This window comes from Vigna radiata, chromosome 2 (genome assembly GCF_000741045.1).
Source record: "Vigna radiata var. radiata cultivar VC1973A chromosome 2, Vradiata_ver6, whole genome shotgun sequence".
NCBI classification, from domain to species: domain Eukaryota; kingdom Viridiplantae; phylum Streptophyta; class Magnoliopsida; order Fabales; family Fabaceae; genus Vigna; species Vigna radiata.
In genome coordinates this window covers 24,434,058-24,457,314 of record NC_028352.1, presented here as the reverse complement: position 1 = coordinate 24,457,314, position 23,257 = coordinate 24,434,058, and the positions used below count along the sequence as shown (strand labels likewise).

Below are 23,257 nucleotides of genomic sequence, written 5' to 3'. Positions count from 1 at the left end.
ATTGAATATTTCGAAGTTGTCGCAGAAAAATTTACCGATATAAGATATAAAATTTTAAGAAACAAAAAAATGAATACAGTAACAGGAAATTAACAGTTATATTTTTATATGATTATAAGTAATTTTTTAAGAAAAGAATTAAGAGTGTGTAAATAAAAGGTAAAAATTTTGCAGAGGTTGACTGTCCGAGACTTGCAGGGAGATGTCTCCATCATATTTGGTAAGCTGCTATTCTACAGAATGCAATTCATTGAACTTGACCGCCATTGGAATAACGAACATTAAAATTAAAATAAATAATATTTTTATATTTTATCAATTTAATTTAAGCAATTTGCTGCTCTTCTCTCTTCTGCTTCTGTGTCTGCATCCATCCATCATCTCATCTGTTTCATTCCATTTCATGTAAGTTTCATTTTCATCTCTGTTCCTGCTCTTGAATGCGTTCATACACCGATCATTCACACCACCCCACTACTCTTTTTGTATGCCTAAATTCATGCTCTCTTCCTCCCGATTTCCCTTCAATCCATTCATTCCCATGCCTTAGATTTTGCAAATTACCGCTAATTTTCTTGAATTGAATCTAAATAACTGCTTATTGGGCTCTGGGTTCTTATGTTCTGGAATAACCAACCTTTTTCTTGCTTTTAATTGACCCTAGGTGTGTCTTTCCACGCTGCAGCACTCTCCCTTCATAATTTTTATGGCCCATCTCTGCAGTAATTAGTTGCACAGTAACACCATGTTTCGAACGCTCTATCTCTGCCTTTACATTCAAATTGCGGAATAGAATTTTTTTTATCAGAAAAATAAATTAATATATGGAGCACTTGGGGTGCTTTAACCCTTATACAAGAATAAAATACAAAAAAAATATATCTTCTATATGTACTTAAGCACTTATGACTAACACCATAAGATCCAAATTAAGCTTAAATCATGTTAATAACTTCCTTCCAAGCATGCCCTTTGTAGGTTTCTTCAGAGTGCTTCCTCTTTCTTTGTAGTGCTCTAATCATGATTGTTTCAATGGAGTTTACATTACTCATAGTTGCTATGCATAGGATTACACATCTCTCTTCCGTTTTTCATCCACTTGGGAATGTTTGCAATACGTTTTGTATATACAAATACCTGGTTCACTGGTGCATTTATGCTCTATGTTCTTGTAAGCTGACTAGCTCTGAGCTTTGTGAAATAAAAGGGCCCCGCATGTTGCATTTGATGAGTTCTGCACTACATATTTGATGAATGAGTTCAACGTGAGTTAAACATTGAGTTCTTCAAATAAACAAGCTGAACTTGAGTTTTTGTACATTTGACTTTGATGTTTATGAACCAACTTGTCTTATATATGTGTGTGTATATTAAATAATATATTTTATATTATAAAATTTATATAACAATTTTTTAAATAGTTTCATATTAATTTTATTTTGTATAATTATTATAAGTTCAGATTGACTTGAGTTGAGTTCAAGTTGAATTTAAAGGTTCATATTGAGCTTGAGTTAAACTTCAAGCTTATTCCATTTGTATTGAACTAAGTCAAGTTTGGTTAGGTCTGATTTCACTCGTTTTCAGCACTAAATATTCTGATATTAATTTTCAGTTGATGCTAGTTTTTTTTTTCTTTTTTCTTCTCACTTTAGTGTTAATGTTGATTTGATCTGTTCCATTCTATCTTATGCTTAATTTTTTTCCATCTTTTAAATGTAGTTATGTGAAAGGGAATAATTGGCTGAGGTGATTCATTCACTATGGAATCCTGCAATTGTATTGACCCACAAATGGCAGCTGATGACTTATTGGTGAAATACCAATATATGTCTGATTTCTTCATTGCCCTTGCTTATTTCTCAATCCCTTTGGAGCTTATCTACTTTGTTAAGAAATCAGCTGTATTTCCATATAGATGGGTCCTTGTTCAGTTTGGTGCTTTCATAGTTCTATGTGGAGCAACACATCTAATTAATTTATGGACCTTTAGAATTCATTCAAGAACTGTGGCCATTGTAATGACCACTGCTAAGGTTTTAACNGCTGTGGTATCGTGTGCAACTGCCCTCATGCTTGTACATATTATTCCTGATTTATTAAGTGTTAAAACAAGGGANTTATTTTTGAAGAACAAGGCTGCCGAGCTTGATAGAGAAATGGGCCTGATTCGCACACAAGAAGAAACTGGTCGACATGTTAGGATGCTAACTCATGAGATTAGAAGCACTCTTGATAGACACACAATATTGAAAACGACTCTTGTTGAGTTGGGTAGAACTTTGGCACTAGAGGAATGTGCCTTATGGATGCCAACTCGAACTGGGTTAGAGCTTCAGCTCTCTTACACACTGCGACAGCAGAACCCAGTTGGATACACGGTACCCATTCATCTTCCTGTGATCAATCAAGTATTTAGTAGCAACAGGGCAGTAAAAATTTCACATAATTGTCCTGTTGCTAGATTACGACCTTATGCTGGAAAATACATGCCTGGGGCAGTTGTAGCTGTTCGAGTTCCTCTCCTACATCTTTCTAATTTCCAAATATATGATTGGCCTGAGGTTTCNACTAGAAATTATGCTTTGATGGTTTTGATGCTTCCATCAGATAGTGCTAGACAATGGCATGTGCATGAGTTAGAATTGGTTGAGGTAGTTGCTGACCAGGTTAGCAATTTTCCATTTTATTCAGTTACGTTTCTCTAACAGTTTATTTCCATCCTATATGCCTTTCATTTTGATTGAAACCAATTATTTTACATCTATATATTTTTCATTTATTACTTTGTAGCTAAATTACTAAACTTTGGAATTGTGATAAAGTGATTTTGTTATATCTGTATGTTATTATTTCTAATAAATGAGCTTAAGTTATTTGTTTCATGTATCAATTCTCCTAAGTTCAATTTGTTATGTTTCTGTATTTTTATAAATGATAAAACTCTTTCTTTCTTTCAAACAATTTTTGATAAATTTATTAAAACTGACTTTTACTCTTCGGTTCAGAGTAAACAGCAAATAGTTGTGATTTATTTTTCCAAAATTTATATGAATGTGTGCCTGCATTGCACAAAAGCTAGTTATGGTAAAGAAACCATCAGAAGATTAAGTGATGTACTACGGTTTAATGAATCATTTGCATTAAAAATATATGATGTGGGAACCATCAGTTTCTTTTTCTGAATTAGTCTTTCGTATGATTATGCCTTCAATTGCCTTTGACAATTGTCTACTACATTAGGTAGCTGTNGCACTTTCACATGCTGNAATCCTGGAAGAGTCAATGAGGGCAAGGGATCAACTCATGGANCAGAATGTTGCACTGGATCTGGCAAGAAGAGAAGCAGAAACTGCAATTCGTGCTCGGAATGACTTTTTAGCTGTTATGAACCACGAGATGAGAACTCCCATGCATGCAGTTATTGCACTCTCTTCATTACTACAGGAAACAGATTTGACAGCAGAGCAACGTCTAATGGTGGAGACAATATTGAAAAGCAGTAATTTGTTGGCTACCCTCATCAATGATGTTTTGGATCTTTCACGGCTTGAAGATGGCAGTCTTCAACTTGAAGAAGCAACATTTAACCTTCATTCTTTGTTCAGAGAGGTGAATTCTTCATGCTAAATTCTGAAATTCCATTTAATTTGTCTAAATTCTGAAATTCCATTTATTCTGCTTGCAGGTCCTTAACTTGATTAAGCCTGTTGCATCTGTTAAAAAGTTATCACTCACTTCACATTTAGCTTCAGATTTGCCAATGTATGCCATTGGTGATGAAAAACGTCTCATGCAAACTATTCTGAATGTTGTTGGTAATGCTGTTAAGTTCTCAAAAGAGGGCTGCATTTCCATAACTGCTTTCATTGCAAAGCCTGAATNCTTTAGGGATCCTAGAATTCCTGACTTTCTTCCAGTGCCAAGTGATAGCCACTTTTATTTGCGAGTACAGGTTGGTTTCTTCAAGCTTAGTTAATAATATTCTACCTTGGGGTACTGTGTCTTCTGTTATCCGAATCAAAATATGGAGTATAACAAGTGTTACATAAATTATAGGTAAAAGATTCAGGATCAGGAATCAATCCACAGGACATCCCAAAGTTATTCACCAAGTTTGCACAAAACCAATCTTTAGCAACAAGAAATCCTGCCGGAAGTGGACTTGGCCTGGCAATTTGTAGGAGGTACTATATTCTTGTCGGTTTACCACCTTAAACTAGGATGTGAAGCACTTGTTGTATTTACTATTCCGTAGAATATTGTCCAATTGGAATTGGGTTCTTTTTAGAATTCCNGAGTTTTTTCGGTTGATTATGAACAGGTTTGTAAATCTTATGGAAGGGCATATTTGGATTGAAAGTGAAGGTATTGGTAAAGGATGTACAGCCACGTTTATTGTAAAACTTGGAATCCCAGACCGATCAAATGAACTTAAGCTACCTTTTGTACCTAAAGTTCCGGGAAATCATGTTCATGGACGTACAAACTTTGCTGGGCTCAAGGTTCTTGTCATGGATGACAATGGGTCAGTCACAACTTTATTCTCGTACCTTTAGTTCTGAAATTTGTTTCTATGTCATTAACTTACTGCTGAGTTTCTTTTTTTTTTTTTCAATTTTTTAAATAAAAAGGTTGGTGCTATTGCATCACTATGTTGTTTACTATCCCAACNTATTGGCGTCAGAAACATCAATNATTTGCAGCCACCCCTGAATAAAAGGTTGGTGCTATTGCATAAAAGAGAAACTATACNAAAAAAGTGAGGGTAAAGTCAAAACCCCTTATGAAACAAAACAAGGTAGAGCAAATTTATCTCTAGAAAACTTTGGATTAAGAAATTCAGGAACATCATCCTACCATGAGTGCCTATACGGATTATAAGTTAAATGTAAAATCATGTCTATTGTTCTCCATACAATTAAGCCATCTATGGCTAATTTGCCATGGAATTACTTGAAGAAATTTAGAGAAGTAAAACAGTGAATAAATTCTTACAGTGTTACAGTTTTTCTACTGTTTATATAGAGTACATAGGGGCAGAATACAAAGGGTCAATGCACTGCCCTAAACCTAACCCTAAAGTTGGGTTCCCATACACGAATAAATAAAACAAAGAAATTACATTTCAACACTTCCAACTGGTAATTCTTTGATGATAGCAGCAGAAGACTCCCAACTGTTCTNAATCTCCGGAAGCTTTTTCCATTTGAGCCACACTTCTAATTCACTTGTAGAATTAATGTGTGTATCTAGCAACTTTTCTGGAATGACTTCCAGCATATATTCTTCAGATAGCATTGGGGTAAGGGCTGAGAGGAAGGCNCATCTTTAACTGCTGGCTTGAGCAAGGAAACATGAAATACTGGATGAATGTGACTGTGTGCAACTTGTAAGCAACTTGGCCAATGCGTTCCACCACCTGATAAGGACCATAATAGCAAGGACTTAGCTTTTCATTAGGTTTTGTTGCCAAGGATTTGAATTTATATGGTTGGATCTTTAGAAAACGTTGCACCCTGCTTTCTTGAAAGATTCCCTAGTGGGATATGGGTTGCAAGATTCCAACCATTGAAACCAATTTAAAGCTTTTTNCTCCAAAGCCACCATCACTGCTTGCTTTCTTTCAACTTCAGAGACTTCTTGCAAACGGAAATATCTGTCCAATCTATAAGTGCAGCCAAAAGCATCTTCCCCTGCAAAGATTGGTATATCCAGTTTGTGCCACCGTGAACCTCCATTTACTTTGCAGCTTGATCTTTTTCAACAGTCTTTTGGGCCGAAAAGTCAATACTATTAGACCCAGGTGTTGAATTGCAGGTTACCTTTTCTACCACTCCCGATGATCCATGGATCAAATTCTCCATTCTTTNAAGACGTTCAAGTTACTCATTTTCTGCTTTTAGTCTATCGCATCTATCTTCTTGAATCATGGGTTCCAGATTTTCAAATTTGGAGTCCATTCTAGTGTTAACCTTATGTGTTCAACACAGCTACCAGTTGATAGGTCAACCAGAATTTACAGAGACATTCAAGATAGGTTCTTGAATGACTTTTATTGAGAACCAAACTGTTCTGTCAATGTGACAGGATTACAACAATGTTCCTCCAACACANAGGTGTTTTGAGAGGACCTTAACTCTTCCCAAATCCCTCTTCCTCCAAAAGTCCTAAAAAACTACTAACAACAGCCTCTCACAGACTATATAGATATATATAGTGTGTTATACAACAACAGGAGGTTATAACTGTCTCCTTTATTTATTTCTCCTNGTATAAACCATTCCACTGAACCTTTCAATACCTTTAGAAACAAACACCAGTACAGTCGGATGTGTTTCTACCTTGCATAAAACCTGAGTAAGATTTGATAAAGCAATAGGCCTGAAGTATCTATTATTTCAGCATTTTTATTTTTGGAAACGAGGATTAATGAGCTTGAATTAAAATTGCAGCATAGGTTGTATGCATACATCTTGATATAAGATGCTCCAAAAGGTTTGAATTTTTTTTTTGGAATATCATAGAATAGTAAACTTAAGTTGATTATTCACGTTAAGCTCAGGCTCCAATTTCTCGGGACCCAATTATGTTTTTGAAAGCATGATGCTGAGGAATGATGGCATTGCCAGTTTCTAATCCAAAGTACATTGGTCTTTCATGAAAGTTCATGTTATTAAAATTTATAATTGACAAGCTCTAAAAGTCTTCAGGACTTTAGAGCATCATATCAGTGATAGAAAAGTTTAATCTGGAGATTACATATATTCAATTCTGGTAACATATTTTTGTTAACTTTTTAAAGTAACTTTTTAAACGGTCTTAGTTTGTCAGGGCATGGAGTTAATATTAATCATGAATCATGATTTCTTGGGGATAATGTGAAGCTTACTCAAATTTCTAAAATCCATCTTAGTGCTGGTCTTCAAAGTATTTTGTCCTTCTTTACAATAGCTAAATCTGACACTCCGTAGCAATTGCTCTATGACATGCCTACTTCCATATTTTTATATACATGTCATATTTGAACATTTCATTCAAAATTTATATATATATATATATATATATATATATATATATATATATATATCTTTTGATGTAGTTTACAGGATATTTTTGAACAATGCTGCCAAAACAAACTCACATGAATGGTGTTATAGTTCTAATTCTAAAACATCTCTTTGCCGAAGCCACTTGGACTTTGAGCATGTGCAATGCACAGACTCACACTTCCTTGAACTGAAATTCAACTTAATCTAGAATGAAGGGGTTGTGGNAGCAAGCATTGAAATCTTAGCTATTAATAGAGGTTTGATATATCACAAACTTACCTTCCTAAAAGTTTAAGCATTAGGTGAATACACCAGAATAACATTTCTCTAACAATTTAAGTTGCTGTTTTCTTTCTTTTTCATTNTGCATGGTTTTCTGATTACCTATGGCTCAAATTGTTGCCACCATGGCACATTCCAAAATCTGAGTTTACTAAAACTATTAAATTCTAAGAAAAAAATGTGTCATTTTCTACATGTAATATGATTTTATCAATGTGCAGTCTTATTCTTGTTATTCGCCTTCTACTTTCAATAAAGTTAAAATTGTTTAGTGGTGGCTGGTGGAATTGCCGTGTGTGTGAAATTGGAAGCAAAGCAAGCCATTGAAGTTTATGTTTTGTTTGATTCTTATAACCGATGGCGAAGCTTGTGTACAGGGTTAGCAGGACAGTAACAAAGGGACTTCTTATGCATTTAGGATGCGATGTAACCACTGCAAGCTCGAGTGAAGAATGTCTTCGTGTTGTTTCTCTGGAACATGAAGTGGTCTTCATGGATGTTTGTACAGGGTTAGATGGGTATGAACTAGCAGTACGTATACATGAGAAGTTTACGAAACATCAAGATAGACCACTGATAGTTGCTCTAACTGGAAACACCAAAAGGGTAACAAAAGAGAACTGTATGAGGGTTGGAATGGATGGCCTTATATTAAAACCTATTTCTGTTGACAAAATGAGGGGTGTTTTATCAGAACTCTTGGANCGCCGAGTTCTATTTGAAACTGTTTAACCTGCCAGATTGGCTTAATATTATGAATTATTTTGTTGTACAGAAACACAAACTTATGAAGCAATGGGGCAATTGATATTAATTGTCATCCTTATTGCTGTTATGAGATCGCGGCAAATACAACAATGGTTGAGTCTGCCTTTTTAAATCATTTTTGTCGATATACATTCGTATATGCTGTATATTCTGCGTTTTACTTTAATTTTTTTTTATAGAATTTCAGGCTTTCGAAGTTTTGCAGTGACAATAAAATTGCTCTCACTGTCCTTGGTTGTTTTGATTTGTTAATCCTTGAGAATTGTTTGTTACACATTTTTCGGTGGCACTCTTGAATTAGTTGAAATTTATTGTAATTCATGGATGAGTCTCTTTTGTTAATTTATGTTTATATAATTTAATATACATCCATGTACTTGTCTTTTAGTTTTGTACTGATCTTATGTTTTAATTTATATTTAGAGTAGTAGGTTGTATGTTTCATAGCTCGATATATAATATGTGGTTGTATGTTTTTTTTGTGGTCTAAAAATGATAATTATGATTGTATTAATATTTTTATTAAAAAATATTTAACTACTTAATTACTTATTAAATAACTTGATGATCATAATAAATTATATAAATGAAATATGAATTTATATATTTAATAAAATGAGATTAGATCTTATGATAAGCATGTCAAATCTTAGGTTCGTTTAACTATATGTTAAGTTTATTAAGATTTATATTTAAAGTTTACAAACATATCACTCTTTTTTTTTTTGGTGTATTTTGTCCATATCTTCTTGTGGTATTAGTGGAAGATGAACATGTGTATTAAAAGTTGTTTAGGAAAGTGTCGGAATGTTTTTTCTAAAATGTTGATTTATGTAGTTTTAATATTTTGGGAGACATTAAATATACAGTTCTCTATTCTTATGTAGAACTATCATACATATTATAATATGTCAAAAGGAAGAAAAGAACATTATTGTCATCCTTTATCAACTTTTTTTTTCTAATAAAAATGAAGGTCAATCTTGAAATGGTTAGTTCTTTAATTATGAGAAGGATCAATAATAATGTGATAATGGCTTTATTGTCATAGTAGACAACTAGAAAAGAAAGTAATGATATTTAGATTGAGTAAAACCTTTTGTTAAACCAACTTTTAGAAACTTGTTTGAGGCCATATATATTTACGAGATGTAAAGTAAAGGTTGAATAGAATTATGAGAATACTCGTAATTATAACTTGGGGAATAACATAAACATTTTTTTCATTAAGGTTGTCTTTAAGAAAATCGTTATTAATGTCAAGTTGCGTAAGGTGTCATTGTTTAGAGACAATGAAGCCAAAGAGAGATCATTTTGGCAACAGTGCTTTGGAATCGAATACGTCTACTTGGAATCGATTCTAGCAGATTTGTTTTCATACATATACAAAATTGGAAATTTTGAAATTACAAGAGAGTAAAGATGAGATTTTATATTAAATTCCTCCAAATCTTCGCATATCAACCAGTGATTAAAAAAAAGCGTTTATTTTGCAAATTAACGCATTTTATTGTTTGTAATTTCTTTAAAGCAAACATCATTTTATTCTTCAGTCCATCTATACTAATTAGTTTGAACCATAAATTATCTAAAAGCGAATATAGTCTTAGAAATTAATACCACGAACAACAAGCCTAGTCTTATATTTAGCATCAATATCATCATAAGTTAATTTTAATTTTGAACAATCATTTGCAACTAATGGACTTTTTACTACGAGGAAGAGGAGTGATAGACCAAGTTTTATTTAAATCAATAGTTTAAACCTCAACAACTATAACAAACCTTTTTCTTTCATAAAAGATCGGGCAATGTTTGAAATACATAAAAGATCGGGCAATAGAAACGAAAATGATTATTAATTATCAAAGCTAGCAAGATAAAAGATTGATACAAAAAGTAGGAATAAAAATCACATTATGGAGAATAATATCATGTTAAACTTGATTCTACCTGTACCTTCTATTTTGACCTTCAAAGAATTAGGCAATAAATCATGAGTATTAGGAACATCATAAGAATCTTATTAACTTTTGAAACAATAGATATTTGAAGTAGACCAAGAATTCAAGATCCAAATGGAATAATGATTATCAGAGGAAAGATTCATGTTTTTACCTATGACTCGAATTACAAATTTTCTACTTTTATATCTCAATAAGAAAACATTCTTCTGTGTAATAAGAATAATATAAAAAAATGGATATCACGACTTTTAATAAATTGAAAGTAATAATGTATAGAATATTAAAAATAAAAGTTAAATGGAAATAAAAATAGTTAATTTATTTACTTTATACATTAAATAAATAAAGGTTAAACATTTTTGATTTCTAAACTATAATGTAAAATTGAAAATTAGTCTTTGTTTCAAACTTTAATTTTGTTTGATCATCTGACTTTAAATAATTAAATAAGGATATATAACTCATAAATAGAGGAATAATTGATTTAGTCTCTCTTAGTTAATGGTATTAAGTTTTATTCGATGTAACAAATGATATTGTATTGACACATATAATTGATTAAGACATCTTTTTACATATGCTACTCACATGACAAAATTGAGAAGTTTTTCCTTTCTTTTTCGTTGAATATCGATAAATGTTCTAAAAATATTCTTATTCTAATTTGAGCTAGTTGGCGAGGGATCCTCATTCACGATGGAGAATAAAGTGAGCATACCTTTGTTTATATCTTATTCATCACATTTTTAATTTATTTTTGATTTATTAGTAAAATTAAAATAAATTAAAAACATTTTTATTTGGAATTTAAATAAATTAAGGTGCATGTTTTTCCTACCTCCTAGTAAGTGAAAGGAGGCCATCATTTAAATATTAAATTTGTTTATATGTAAATCTATTTCGTAAATCTATTTTATGTTTTTGTTTTTCTCTATAAGTTCATGTTAGGTATCAATGTTATAACACGAAGATTTTATTAAAAAAAATAAAAAGAACACAAAAACATGGAAGACTACACTAAATCCTTGATAAAAATACATCACACTCAGGAAAAAATATCAATGATGAAAAAAATTAAATAAATACATAGATTAAAAAAGTAAACCAATGCAATACTGGTAAAAAAATTTAAAGGTCAATAATTAAATTTCTTAGCATATTAAACATGTTCACAATCCATAAAAGGTCTTTAAAACTTACTATAACTTTTTAGAAATATTACCTTTGGAAGATATAGTATTAACTTTCTTTAGCATACCCTCATTAGGCTTCCTTGTAGTTTGAACTGTCTCATTCTCCTCTTTAGAATTAGAATTCCCTCCCTCATTAAGCATATTTATTAGTCCATTTAGAGACTATTTTGAATTTCTCCATAAAACAAATTTTTCTTATACATAAAAAAATTAGGAGATACCTTATGACTACAACGAAATCAATCTAAATGTTGTGAACCCTGCAAACTATTGATAATAAGGATAATATCATCCAAGAAAGACATATCAGCTAAGGAATCAAAATCCACTAACACACCATCACCATTAGAAACACCTATATTCTTAACAATAAAATATTCCTGCATAACACAAACATGATCATGATTTGGCTCAAGCCATGATTGAGAAATAATATTTAGCACAAGCTCCCCCATAGGATCCACTATACAAGCTCGACTCAACCACAAACTCCATTATAGATTCCACCATGGGCTCCAAATATATCCACAATGGACTCTAAAATAGGCTCCAAAATAAGCTCTAAAATAGGCTCCACAATAACCTCCACAAACTTTAAAACCAAACCTAAAGAGTCCTTATTCCCATCTTGGACACCAACCACCTTAAGACGATAAAATTGTTGTATTTTTGCGTCACCTGTTTTCTTCCCACTAGAAGTTACATTGACATATTGTTTTAATCGCATACAATTAGATAGATCATGACCAATCATTTTACAATGTGAACAAAAAAGAAACAATTTCTCATACTCCACATCAACAATAAATGCAAATCTTGACCTTTCTACCAAAATTTGATTAGAGAAATCATATAACAAACAAATATCAACAAGACGCGTAAAGAAACTTCAAGACTTATTTTCAGTGTAATAATCTAAAAATAACGGTGCGCAATTGAGAAAATCTCCTGTGACTGCCAATATTTCAAAGAAAGACCATGTGTGCACACTCAACACTGAATTTTTGTGAGTTTCATAGAAATTAAAACAAAAATTTTAGTAAAAAAAACACGAAAGATTTCAGGACAAACTCAAACCTTCTCATATTCTGAAATGTAAAAAAAGAAAATTCATAAAACCCTTTGTCAAGAGGAATTGCTTTCTTAAAAATATCTAAATGCATAAGAAGTTTATCTCCAAGGGTGTAGAAATGGTGTAGAAAGGGTGTAGAAAGAGTGTACACTCATTCTTCACCAATCTACAAAATATGTAGTAATATTGCATAAGGGTATACAAAGATGTAAAAAGATGTAGAAAGGGTGTACAAAGGGAGTGCACCCATTCTGCATGTTTTTAAAAAATATGGAGAAAGGCTGCATAAGGGTGTACTAAGGGGTATACAAAGAGTGTAGAAAGGGTGTAAAAATAGATTATTAATGGTGTACAAAGATATAGAAAGATGTAGAAAGGGTGTACAATGGTTGTAAAAAGAGTGTAGAAAGTGTGTACAAAAGATGTATAAAGAGTGTACAAAGAGTATATAAAGGGGGTACAAAGTGTGTCCAAAGACTTAGAAATATGTAGAAAGGAGTAAAAAAGGCTTAGAAAGGATGAACAAAGATGTCGAAAGGGTGTACAAAAGATGTATAAAGGATGTACAAAGGGTGTACAACGGGTGTACAAAGGGAATACAAAGATAGTAAAAATTGTGTATAAAAGGTGTACAAAGGGTGTAAAAGTGTGTATAAAGGGTGTACAGAGGGTGTAAACTCATTCTACATCGTTTTAAAAAATACATAGAAATGCTACAGAAGGGTGCACACATGGTATACATAAGGTATACAAAGAGTGTAGAAAGGGTGTACAAAAGGTATACAAAGGGTGTACAAATGGTGTACAAAAGGTGTACATAGGGTGTAGAAAGGGTGTACAAAAGGTATACANATAGGGTGTAGAAAGGGTGTACAAAAGGTATACAAAGGGTGTACAAAGAGTGTATGAAAGGGTGTATAAAGAGGTATAAAAATGTAGAAATGTTGTATAAAGGGTTTACAAAGGCTGTAGAATGATGTAGAAAGGTTGGATAAAGGGTTTATAAAGGATGTACAATTTGTCTATGAAGGGTGTATAAAGTGTGTACACCCATTCTATATCGTTTTACAATATATGTATAAAGGTTGTAAAAGGGTGTACAAAGGGTATACAAAAGGTGCAGAAAGGGCGTAGTAAGAGCATACAAAGGGTGTAGAAATGGTGAAGAAATTGTGTAGAAAGGGTGTAAAAAGGGTGTAGAAATGGTGTACAAAAGGTGTATAAACTGTGTACAAAGGATGTACATCCATTCTATATTGTTATACAAAATATGTAGAAAAGTTGTAGAAGGGTGTACAAATTGTATACCAAGAGTATACAAAGAGCATAGAAAGGGTGTACACACATTCAACATCTTTCTACAAAATATATAGAAAGCTTGTGCAAGGGTGTACGAAGTGTATACAAAGATGTGGAAAGATGTAGAAAGTTGTAGAGAGGGTTTAGAAAGGGTTTTCAAAGATGTACAAAGGTTGTACAAATGATGTATAAAGAATGTACAAAGGATGTATAAATATGTAGAAAGATGTAGAATGGTTGTATAAAGGGTGTACAAAGGATGTATAGAGGGTGTACAAAAGATGTATAAAGGGTGTATAAAGGATGTACATAGGGTGTATAAAAGGTGTATAAAGGATGTACAAAAAGTGTACAAAAAGTGTACAAAGGGTGTTCAAAAGGTGTACAAAGGTTATAAAATGGGTATACAAAGGGTGTAGAAAGGTTGTACACTCATTCTTCATCTTTCTACAAAATATGTAGAAGTGTCTACAAAGGGTATACAAAGATGTAGAAAGGTGTATAAATGGTTTTGAAATGGGGTACAAAGATGTAGAAAGGGTGTAAAAATGGTGTATAAAGGTTGTAAAAAAGGTGTACAAAAAGTGTACAAAAGATGTATAAAGGGTGTTCAAAGGATGTACAAATGGTGTATAAAGGAGGTATAAAATGTGTACAAAGATGTAGAAAGATATATAAAGGATTCAAAAGGGTTTAGAAAGCTTGTACAAAGATGTAGAAATGGTATAGAAAAGGTGTATAAAGGGTGTACAAAGGTTGTATAAAAGATGTAAAAAGGGTTTATAAACGGTGTAATGCCCCGGCAACTTACAGGGACTGTTGACTGCCCCCACACATCACCATGAGACTTTGCAGTGTGCTTTGTCCTCACTCGCACACTTTCTGGGAAAACTTCTTGGAAGGTCACCCATCCCAGAATTTCTCCAGGCTAAGCACGCTTAACCATGAAGTTCTTATAGGTTAGGCTTCCGAAAAGTAAATGCATTTTGTTGATATAAGTAGTCAAATCAATTCCTTTAAGCTATCCTTCAACTGTATAGTCCCATACCTATACAGTCTCCAGATCCCTCTCATTCCTGTGTATGTTCGATTCGTCCATGTGTCCCTTCCACTGGAAGCTTGCCAAGAGCCACTCCTTGTCTATGCCCCCTGCACCACGCCTCTTGCACCGGCAATCACTCCCTGTCCTTGTCAGTGCCCGGGTGTCACAAACGGTGTACAAACGGTGTACACTTATTCTATATCTTTTTAAACAAAATGTAGAAATGCTGAAGAAGGGTGTACAAAGGATATATGAACGGTATACAAAGGGCGTAGAAGGGTGTACGAAGGGTGTAAAAAGGTTGTACAAAAGAGGTACAAAGGTTATAGATTGGGTATATAAAGGGTGTGTTGAGATTGTTGATAAGGGAAGCACTGGTTTACCTATAATTAATCTCACAATGCTCTAGTGACTCTGGTTTTTTATGATGAAAACACATTATTAATAAAACATGTATTGTAATGTGTTACATGATCTATGTTTTATTGTGAACATTGTCTTATTGAACATGTAAGTGTTATTTCTAATATATGTATGCATATTCACTGATCTTATTCTTGATACATCACTTATGATTGCATTACGTGTGTTTACGAAAAGGAAAACCACATGCATTTTGATGAACTCACAATGTGTGACAAATCTGCAAGTTTTAAACCAACTTCATTATGAAGCAAGTCTATTAAAACTCGTGACTTTGCACAGATTTTCAAAAGCAGTGCTATGTCTGATTTTGCATTGAAAAGATTTTCAAATTGTGCTGATGTGCCTAAGTCGACTACATGCGCAGTGGATCCGACTTAGTTAGTTGTTTGGTTTGAAATTCTATTATGCTTGTGTACAGTAATGACATTTCAAAAGTTTGTTAAAACATTTTTGAACGTCAACTGTATTAAATGCAAAATCAATTTGGTTGTTGTTGACTGTTAATGTTTGACTTATCTGTTATAACTGTCTAAGGACAGTCGACTTTATTAATAGCCTAGTCGACTACAGGAGCGTCTGATTTATAGAAAACTATAAATAGACGTGCCTCAATTGATCAAAGAGACTTTGGTTATTCTAACACTTTCATTTTGACTTATAGATCGTGATCTCTGAGAATTTGCTCCAAGAACTCATCAAGAAGACCATGGTGATCTATCTTTGAAGGAGAAAGATTTTCGCGCTTATTGGCTGATCATACTCTGCATATTGCGGTGCTCATCTACTGATCAAGATTTCACTCAATCTTTGGAAAAAATTGGTATTGTTATCCTGTTGTGATTACAGGGAATTGACTCGTGGAGTGTGGACACTTTGATGATTGTACAAAGTGGGTTATGAAAATTGTAGAAGAGAGAGGGGATATTTTGCTGCCGATGTTTGTTTGTACTACCTATATTTTGGTTAGAAGGTTAGAGAGGTGTTTTATACACCCTCTGGTTGAGGTCTCAATAAAAAACCTTGTTGTAAAAACCTTGACCATTATAGTTCATTTGCTTCCAGATTGTGGAAGGACACTGGATGTAGGCATTAAGGCCGAACCAATATAAAAATTTGCGTTTGATTTCTCTATCCTTACACTTTTACATTAAGTCGACTTTAATGCTTTCATAGTCAACTTTGTAATTTCTACTGCACTTAGAATTTTCATTCCTTGTGATTCAAGAAACTTTGTAAAGCTTGATACTTTGTTAAAAGGATTTTAAAAAGACTTTGATTTTGAAACCTCACCAATTCACCCCCGTCTTGGTGTTGAAACGAAGCCTACCTATTTTCAAACGCGGTGTACAAAGATGTAGAAAGATGTAGAAAGGTTATATAAAGGGTGTTCAAAGGGTGTATGTAAAGTGTACAAAGGGTGTATGAAGGGTGTAAAAAGGAAATACGTCCATTCTACATTATTTTACAAAATATGTAGAAATGTTGTAGAAGGGTGTACAAAGAGTATACAAAGGGTGTCAAAAGGGTGTACACATATTGTACATCTTTCTACAAAATATGTAGAAAGCTTGTACATCTTTTGTACACATAGCTCATAATCAGAGCTTTCACGAAAGAACCAAGCATATAGAGCTCGATTATCATGTTGTTCGTGAAAAAATACAAGCTAACCTTCTACATCTTCTACCCGTTCGTTCAGATGAGCAACTTGCCGATATTTTCACCAAGTTTCCTCATCGAGTTCGTTTCAGACATATTGTTCCCAAGCTCGGATTAGTAACTATACATCATCCGGCTTGAGGGGAGGCTATTAGGATTTATTGTTTTCATAGGATTACTGCCTAATACAATTATCCTTGCTTTTTTTAGTTGGATTCGTTTTTCTGTTTTTATCCCCTTTCCAAAACTCTATAAATAGAGTTCCCCTTATCATTATTTTGTAACTCAACAGAATATTTTCACAATAATATGAAACACACATTTTCTTAAGGAAAAGACTCGAGCTTTTGGTTCTTACCTCATATCCACTCCATTCTCCTTCTTCTCTTCGGTCTCCTTTTTGTTGTATCGTCCGGTGTAGGCCTCTTCTTGCTCCGGCACTGTTTCTCCGGCATTGTACAAATGGTGTATAATGATTGTGCAAAATGTGAACAAAGGGTGGACTAAGTGTGTACAAAAGGTGTAGAAAGGGTGTACAATGGGTATACAAAGGGTGTATAAAGGGTACAAATGGTGTACACCCATTCTACACCTTTTTTACCAAATATGTAGAAGGGCTGTAGAAGGGTGTACAAAAAGTATACAAAGGTTATACAGAGGTTGTAAAAAGGGTGTGGACCCATTCTTCATCTTTCTACAAAATATGTAGTAATGTTGTAGAAGGGTGTACAGAGGGTATACGAAGGGTATACAAAGGATGTGCACCTATTTTTCATCTTTCTACAAAACATGTAGTAATATTTTAGAAGGGTGTACAAAGGGTATACAAAGATGTTAAAGGATGTAGAAAGGAGTAGAAAATTTTTATAAAGATTGTACAAAGATGTGGAAACTGTGTACAAAGGGTGTAAAAAGGATGTCCAAAGATTGTATAAATGGTGTACAAAGGGTGTACGAAGGATTTATAAAGGGTGTACAAAGGTTGTACAAAAGGTGTATAAAGGGAGTATAAAGGGTGTACACCCATTCTACATCGTTTTACAAAATATGTAAAAAGGCTGTAGAAGGGTGTACAAAGGTATACAAAGAGTGTAGAAAGGGCGTAGAAAGGCTTTACTACCATTATACATCTTTCAAAAAAATATGTAGAAAGGTTTAAAAGTATACTAAGATGTAGAAAGGATGTACAAAGGGTGTACAAAGGGTGTAAAAATGGTATAGAAATGGTGTAGTAAAGGTATACAAATGGTGTACAAAGATGTAGAAAGGTTGTATAAAAAGTTTACAAAGGGTATACAAATGGTGTACAAAGAGTCTATAAAGGGTATACAAAGGATGTACACTCATTCTATATCGTTTTACAATAGATGTTGAAAGGCTGCAGAAGGGTATACAAAGGGTGCATAAAGAGTTTGGAAAGGGTGTAGAAAAAATGTAGAAATAGTGTACAACGGGTGTACAAAGAGTGTAAAAATGGTGTGAAAATGGTATACTAAGTGTGTACAAAGAGTGTATAAAGAGTGTACAATGGGTGTACAAAGGACGTATAAAGGGTGTCCATAGGGTATACACTCATTCTAAAACTTTTTTACAAAATATGTAGAAAGACTTCAGAAAGGTGTACAAAGGGTGTAGAAAGGTTGTACACTCATTTTACATCTTTCTATAAAATAGGTAGAAGTGTTGTAGAAGGGTGTACAAAGGGTATACAAAGATGTCGAAAGATGTAGAAAAGTGTAGAAAGAGTTTAGAAAGGGTGTACAAAGATGTAGAAAAGGTATACAAAAGGTGCATAAAGGTTGTAAAAAGATTATAAAAATAGTGTACAAAAGATGTATAAAGGGTTTTCAAAGGGTATATAAAGGAGGTACAAAGATGTAGAAATGTGTAGAAGTTGTTTGGAAATGGTGTACAAAGATGTAGAAAAATGTATAAAGAGTGTACAAAGGTTGTAAAAAGGGTGTACAAAGATTGAACAAAAGATGTATAAAGGGTGTACAAAGGGTATATAAAAGGGGAACAAAATGTTTACAAAGACGTAGAAAGATGTGGAAAGCAGTAAAAAGTGTTTAGAAAGGGTGAACAAAGATGTAGAAAGGGTGTACAAAGGGTGTACAAAAAGTGCACAAAGGGTATCCAAATGGTGTATAAAGGGTGTTCAAAAGGAGTACACCTATTCTATATCGTTTTACAAAATATGTAAAAAGGTTGTAGAAGGGTGTCCAAATGGTATTTAAAAGGTCTATAAAGGGTGTAGAAATGGTGTAAAAAGAGTGTACACCCATTTTACATCTTTCAACAAAATATGTAGAAAGGTTATAGAATGGTGTACAAACGATATACAAAGATGTAGAAAGGGTGTACAAAGATGTAGAAAGGGTTTACAAAGGATGTTGATTGAGCATAGAAAGGGTGTTGAAAGGGTGGACAAAATGTATACAAAGGGTGTATGAAAAAGTGTATAAAAGGTGTACAAAAGGTCTACACCCACTCTATATCGTTTTACAATAGATGTATAAACGGTGTACAAAGAATGTATAAGGGGAGTACAAAGAATATACACCCATTCTATATTGTTTTACAATAGGTGTAGAAAGGTTGCAGAAGGGTGTACAAAGGGTATACAAAGAGTGCATAATGCGTGTAAAACGGGTATAAAAGGATGTAAATATGGTATATAAAAGGTGTAAGGTTGTACTAAATGCGTACAAAGGGTGTACTAAGTGTGTACAAATGGTGCATAAAGTGTGTATCATGGGTGTATAAAGGGTGTACACCCATTGTACATCTTTCTACAAAATAAGTAGAAAGGATACACAAGGGTGTACAAATGGTATACAAAATGTATACAAAAGGAGTAGAAAGAGTGTACACCCAAACTTCATCTTTCTACAAAATATGTAGTAATGTTGTAGAAAGTTGTACAAATAGTATACAAATATTTAAAAAGATGTAGAAATGAATGGAAAGGTTTAGAAAGATTGTACAAAGATGTAGAAAGTGTGTGCTAAGGATGTACACAGAATGTACAAAGGTTGTAGAAGGGTGACAAAGGGTATACAAATGGTGTAGAAAGGATGTACATAGGGTATATAAAGGGTGTCAAAGTGTGTACAAAGAGTGTACAAAATGTGTATTATGGGTGTACAAGGGTGTATAAAGGGTTTACAAAGGGTAGGGTACACTCATTATTCTTCTTTCTACAAAATATGTAGAAATGTTGTAGAAGGGTCTACAAAAGGTATACAAAGATGTAGAAAGGTGTAGAAATCATTTAAAAATGGTGTACAAAGCTCTTAAAAGGTGTAGAAAGAGTGTGCAAATGGTGTACAAAGGTTGTAAAAAGTTAACAAAGGGTGTACAAAATGTGTACAAAGGGTGTATAAATGGTGTACAGTCATTCTATATTGTTTACAATAGATGTAGAAAGGCGACAGAAGGGTGCACAAAGGGTATATAAAGCGTGCAAAAAAGGGTGTAAAAAATGTAAACAAAGGGTGTAAAAATTGTGTATAAAAGGTGTATAAAGGGTGTACAAAAGGTTTACAAAGGGTGTACTAAATGTGTACAAAGGGTGCATAATACACTCATTTTACATGTTTTTACAAAGGGTATACAAAACATATAGAGAGGTTATAGAAGGGTGTACAAAGGGTGTCAAAGTGCGTACAAATGGTGTACAAAAAGTGTATAATAGGTGTAGAAAGAATGTACACCCATTCTACATCTTTTTACAAAATATGTAGAAAGGTTACAGAAAGGTGTGCAAAAGGTATACAACGGGTATACAAAGGGTGTAAAAAGAGTGTACACTCATTCTTCTTTCTACAAAATATGTAGAAATGTTGTAAAAGGGTCTACAAAAGGAATACAAAGATGTAGAAAGGAGTAGAAATGGTTTAGAAATGATGTACAAAGATATAGAAAGATGTAGAAAGGGTGTACAAAGATTGTACAAAGGTTGTAAAAAGGGTGTACAAAAGGTGTACGAAAGATGTATAACGGGTGAACAAAGGGTATATAAAGGGGGTACAAAGACGTAGAAAGATGTAGAAAGTTGTAGAAAGGGTTTAGAAATGGTGAACAAAGATGTAGAAATACTGTACAAAGGGTGTACAAGAAATGTATAAATGGTGTATATAGGGTATATAAATGGTGTACAAGGGGTGTACAAAGGGTTTACAAAGCGTGTACAACCATTCTACATCATTTTACAAAATATGTACAAAGGCAGCGAAGGGGTGTACAAATGGTATACAAAGGGTATAAAAAGGATGTAGAAAGGGTTTATACCCATTTTACATCTTTCAAAAAAATATGTATAAAGTTTTTAGAAGGGTGTACAAAAGGTATACAAAGAGAGTGAATAAAGCACTGTGAGATTAAGGTTAGCTAAACCAGTGTTTCCCTTATCAAAATATATCAACAGGGTGTACAAAGATGTAGAAAGATGGAAAAGATTATATAAAAGGTTTACAAAGGGTGTATAAATGGTGTATAAAAGGTTTACAAAGGGTGTACAAATGGTGTACAAAGGCTGTATAAAGGGTGTACAATGGGTGAACACTCATTCTGTATCGTTTTACGATATATGTAGAAAGGCTGCAGAATGGTATACAAGGGGTACACAAAGGGTGCAGAAAGGGCGAAGAAAAGGTATACAAAGGTTGTAGAAATGGTTACAAAGGATGTATAAAAGGTGTATAACGGGTGTACAAATGGTGTACAAAAGATGTACATTGGGTGTACAAAGGGTGTATAAAGGGTGTACAAAGGGTGTATGTATAAAGGGTGTACATTTACAAAATATGTACAAAGGCTACAGAAGGGTGTACAAAGGGTATACAAAGAGTATACAAAGGGTGTAGAAAAATTGTACAAAATGTATGCACCATTTCTTCATCTTTCTACAAAATATGTAGTAATATTGTAGAAAGGTATACAAAGGGCATACAAATATTTAAAAAGATGTAAAAAAGAGTAGAAAATGTTTAGAAAGATTGTACAAATATGTAGAAAGTGTGTACAAAGGGTATATAAAGGATGCACAAAGGTCGTATAAATGGTGTACAAAGGATGTACAAATGGTATATAAAGGGTACATCCATTCTACATTTCTTTAATAAATATGTAGAAAGGATGTAGAAGGGTGTAGAAAGGATGTACATAATGTGTATAAAGTGTGTAGAAATGGTGTACAAAGGGTGTACAAAAGGTGTACAATGGGTGTACAAAGAATGTATAAAGGATGTACAAAGGGTGTATAAAGGATGTACAAAGGATGTACACTCATTCTAAATCATTTTACAAAGTATGTAAAATGGCTACAAAAGCATGTACAAAGGATATACAACGGGTATACAAAGGGTGTAGAAAGGGTGTACACTCATTCTTCATCTTTCTATAAAATATGTAGAAATGTCGTAGAAAGGTCTACAAAGGGTATACAAAGATGTAGAAAGGTGTAGAAATGGTTTAGAAAGATATATAAAGATTTAGAAAGGATATACAAAGGGTGTATAAAGGTTATAAAAAGGGTGTACAAAGGGTGTACAAAGGGTGTACAAAAGATGTATAAAGGATGTACAAAGAGTATATAAAGGGGGTACAAAGTGTGTACAAAGACGTAGAAAAGGTTTAGAAAGGGTGAGCAAAGATGTAGAAAAGGTGTACAAAGGGTGTACAAAAGGTGTACACCCATTCTACATCGTTTTACAAAAATATATAGAACGTTTGCGGAAGGGTGTACAAATGGTATACAAAGGGTATACAAAGGGTGTAGAAAGGGTTTAGAACCTTTTCGTACAAATTTCCTACATCCTTTCAACACCATTCCTACATTTCTATATTTTTCTACACTTTTCTACAACCTTTCTCCACCATTTCTATTTCCTCTGTACACCTTCTGTACACTCTTTGTACACTCTTTATGCACTCTTTTTACACCACTTTTATTCCCTTTGTACGTCATTTCTACACCTCTTCTGCATCCTTTCTACACCCTTTGTTTACAATTTCTACACCAAATCTACATATTTTGTAGAAAGATGTAGAAAAGGTGTACACCCTTTAGACACCTTTTTTACACCCTTTCTATACCCTTTCCACACATTTTTTATATCTTTTTACAACCTTTCTACACCATTTATACACTTTTTCTATACCCTTTGAACACCCTTTTTTACAATCTTTCTACACAATTTCTGCATCATTCGTACATCTTTTGTATACCCTTTGTAGACCTTTCTACTTACTTTGTAGAAAGATGTAGAAAGGGTGTACCCTTTCTATACCTTTTCTACACCTTTTCTACGTCATTTCTACACCTTTCTACACCCTTTATATATATTTTCACACCGTTTGTACACCTTTTCTACACCACTTTTACACATTTTTTACATCCTTTATACACATTTTTTATACCATTTGTACACTCTTTCTATAACCTTGTTACACCTGTTAGGATATTTATCCTATTTATCATGATTATATTGTGT

General features: G+C 33.3%; 1 protein-coding gene across 1 annotated transcript; it reads left to right on the top strand.

The window, feature by feature from the left end:
• Positions 1–284: 284 nt before the first annotated feature.
• Positions 285–8,268, top strand: LOC106756118 (ethylene receptor). The gene is made up of 7 exons (XM_014638394.2): positions 285–405; positions 1,723–2,669; positions 3,244–3,612; positions 3,689–3,955; positions 4,060–4,187; positions 4,325–4,528; positions 7,712–8,268. Exons 2-7 carry the CDS (start codon positions 1,764–1,766, stop codon positions 8,064–8,066), a joined length of 2,229 nt encoding a protein of 742 aa, XP_014493880.1. The 5' UTR covers positions 285–405; positions 1,723–1,763; the 3' UTR covers positions 8,067–8,268.
• Positions 8,269–23,257: the final 14,989 nt, after the last annotated feature.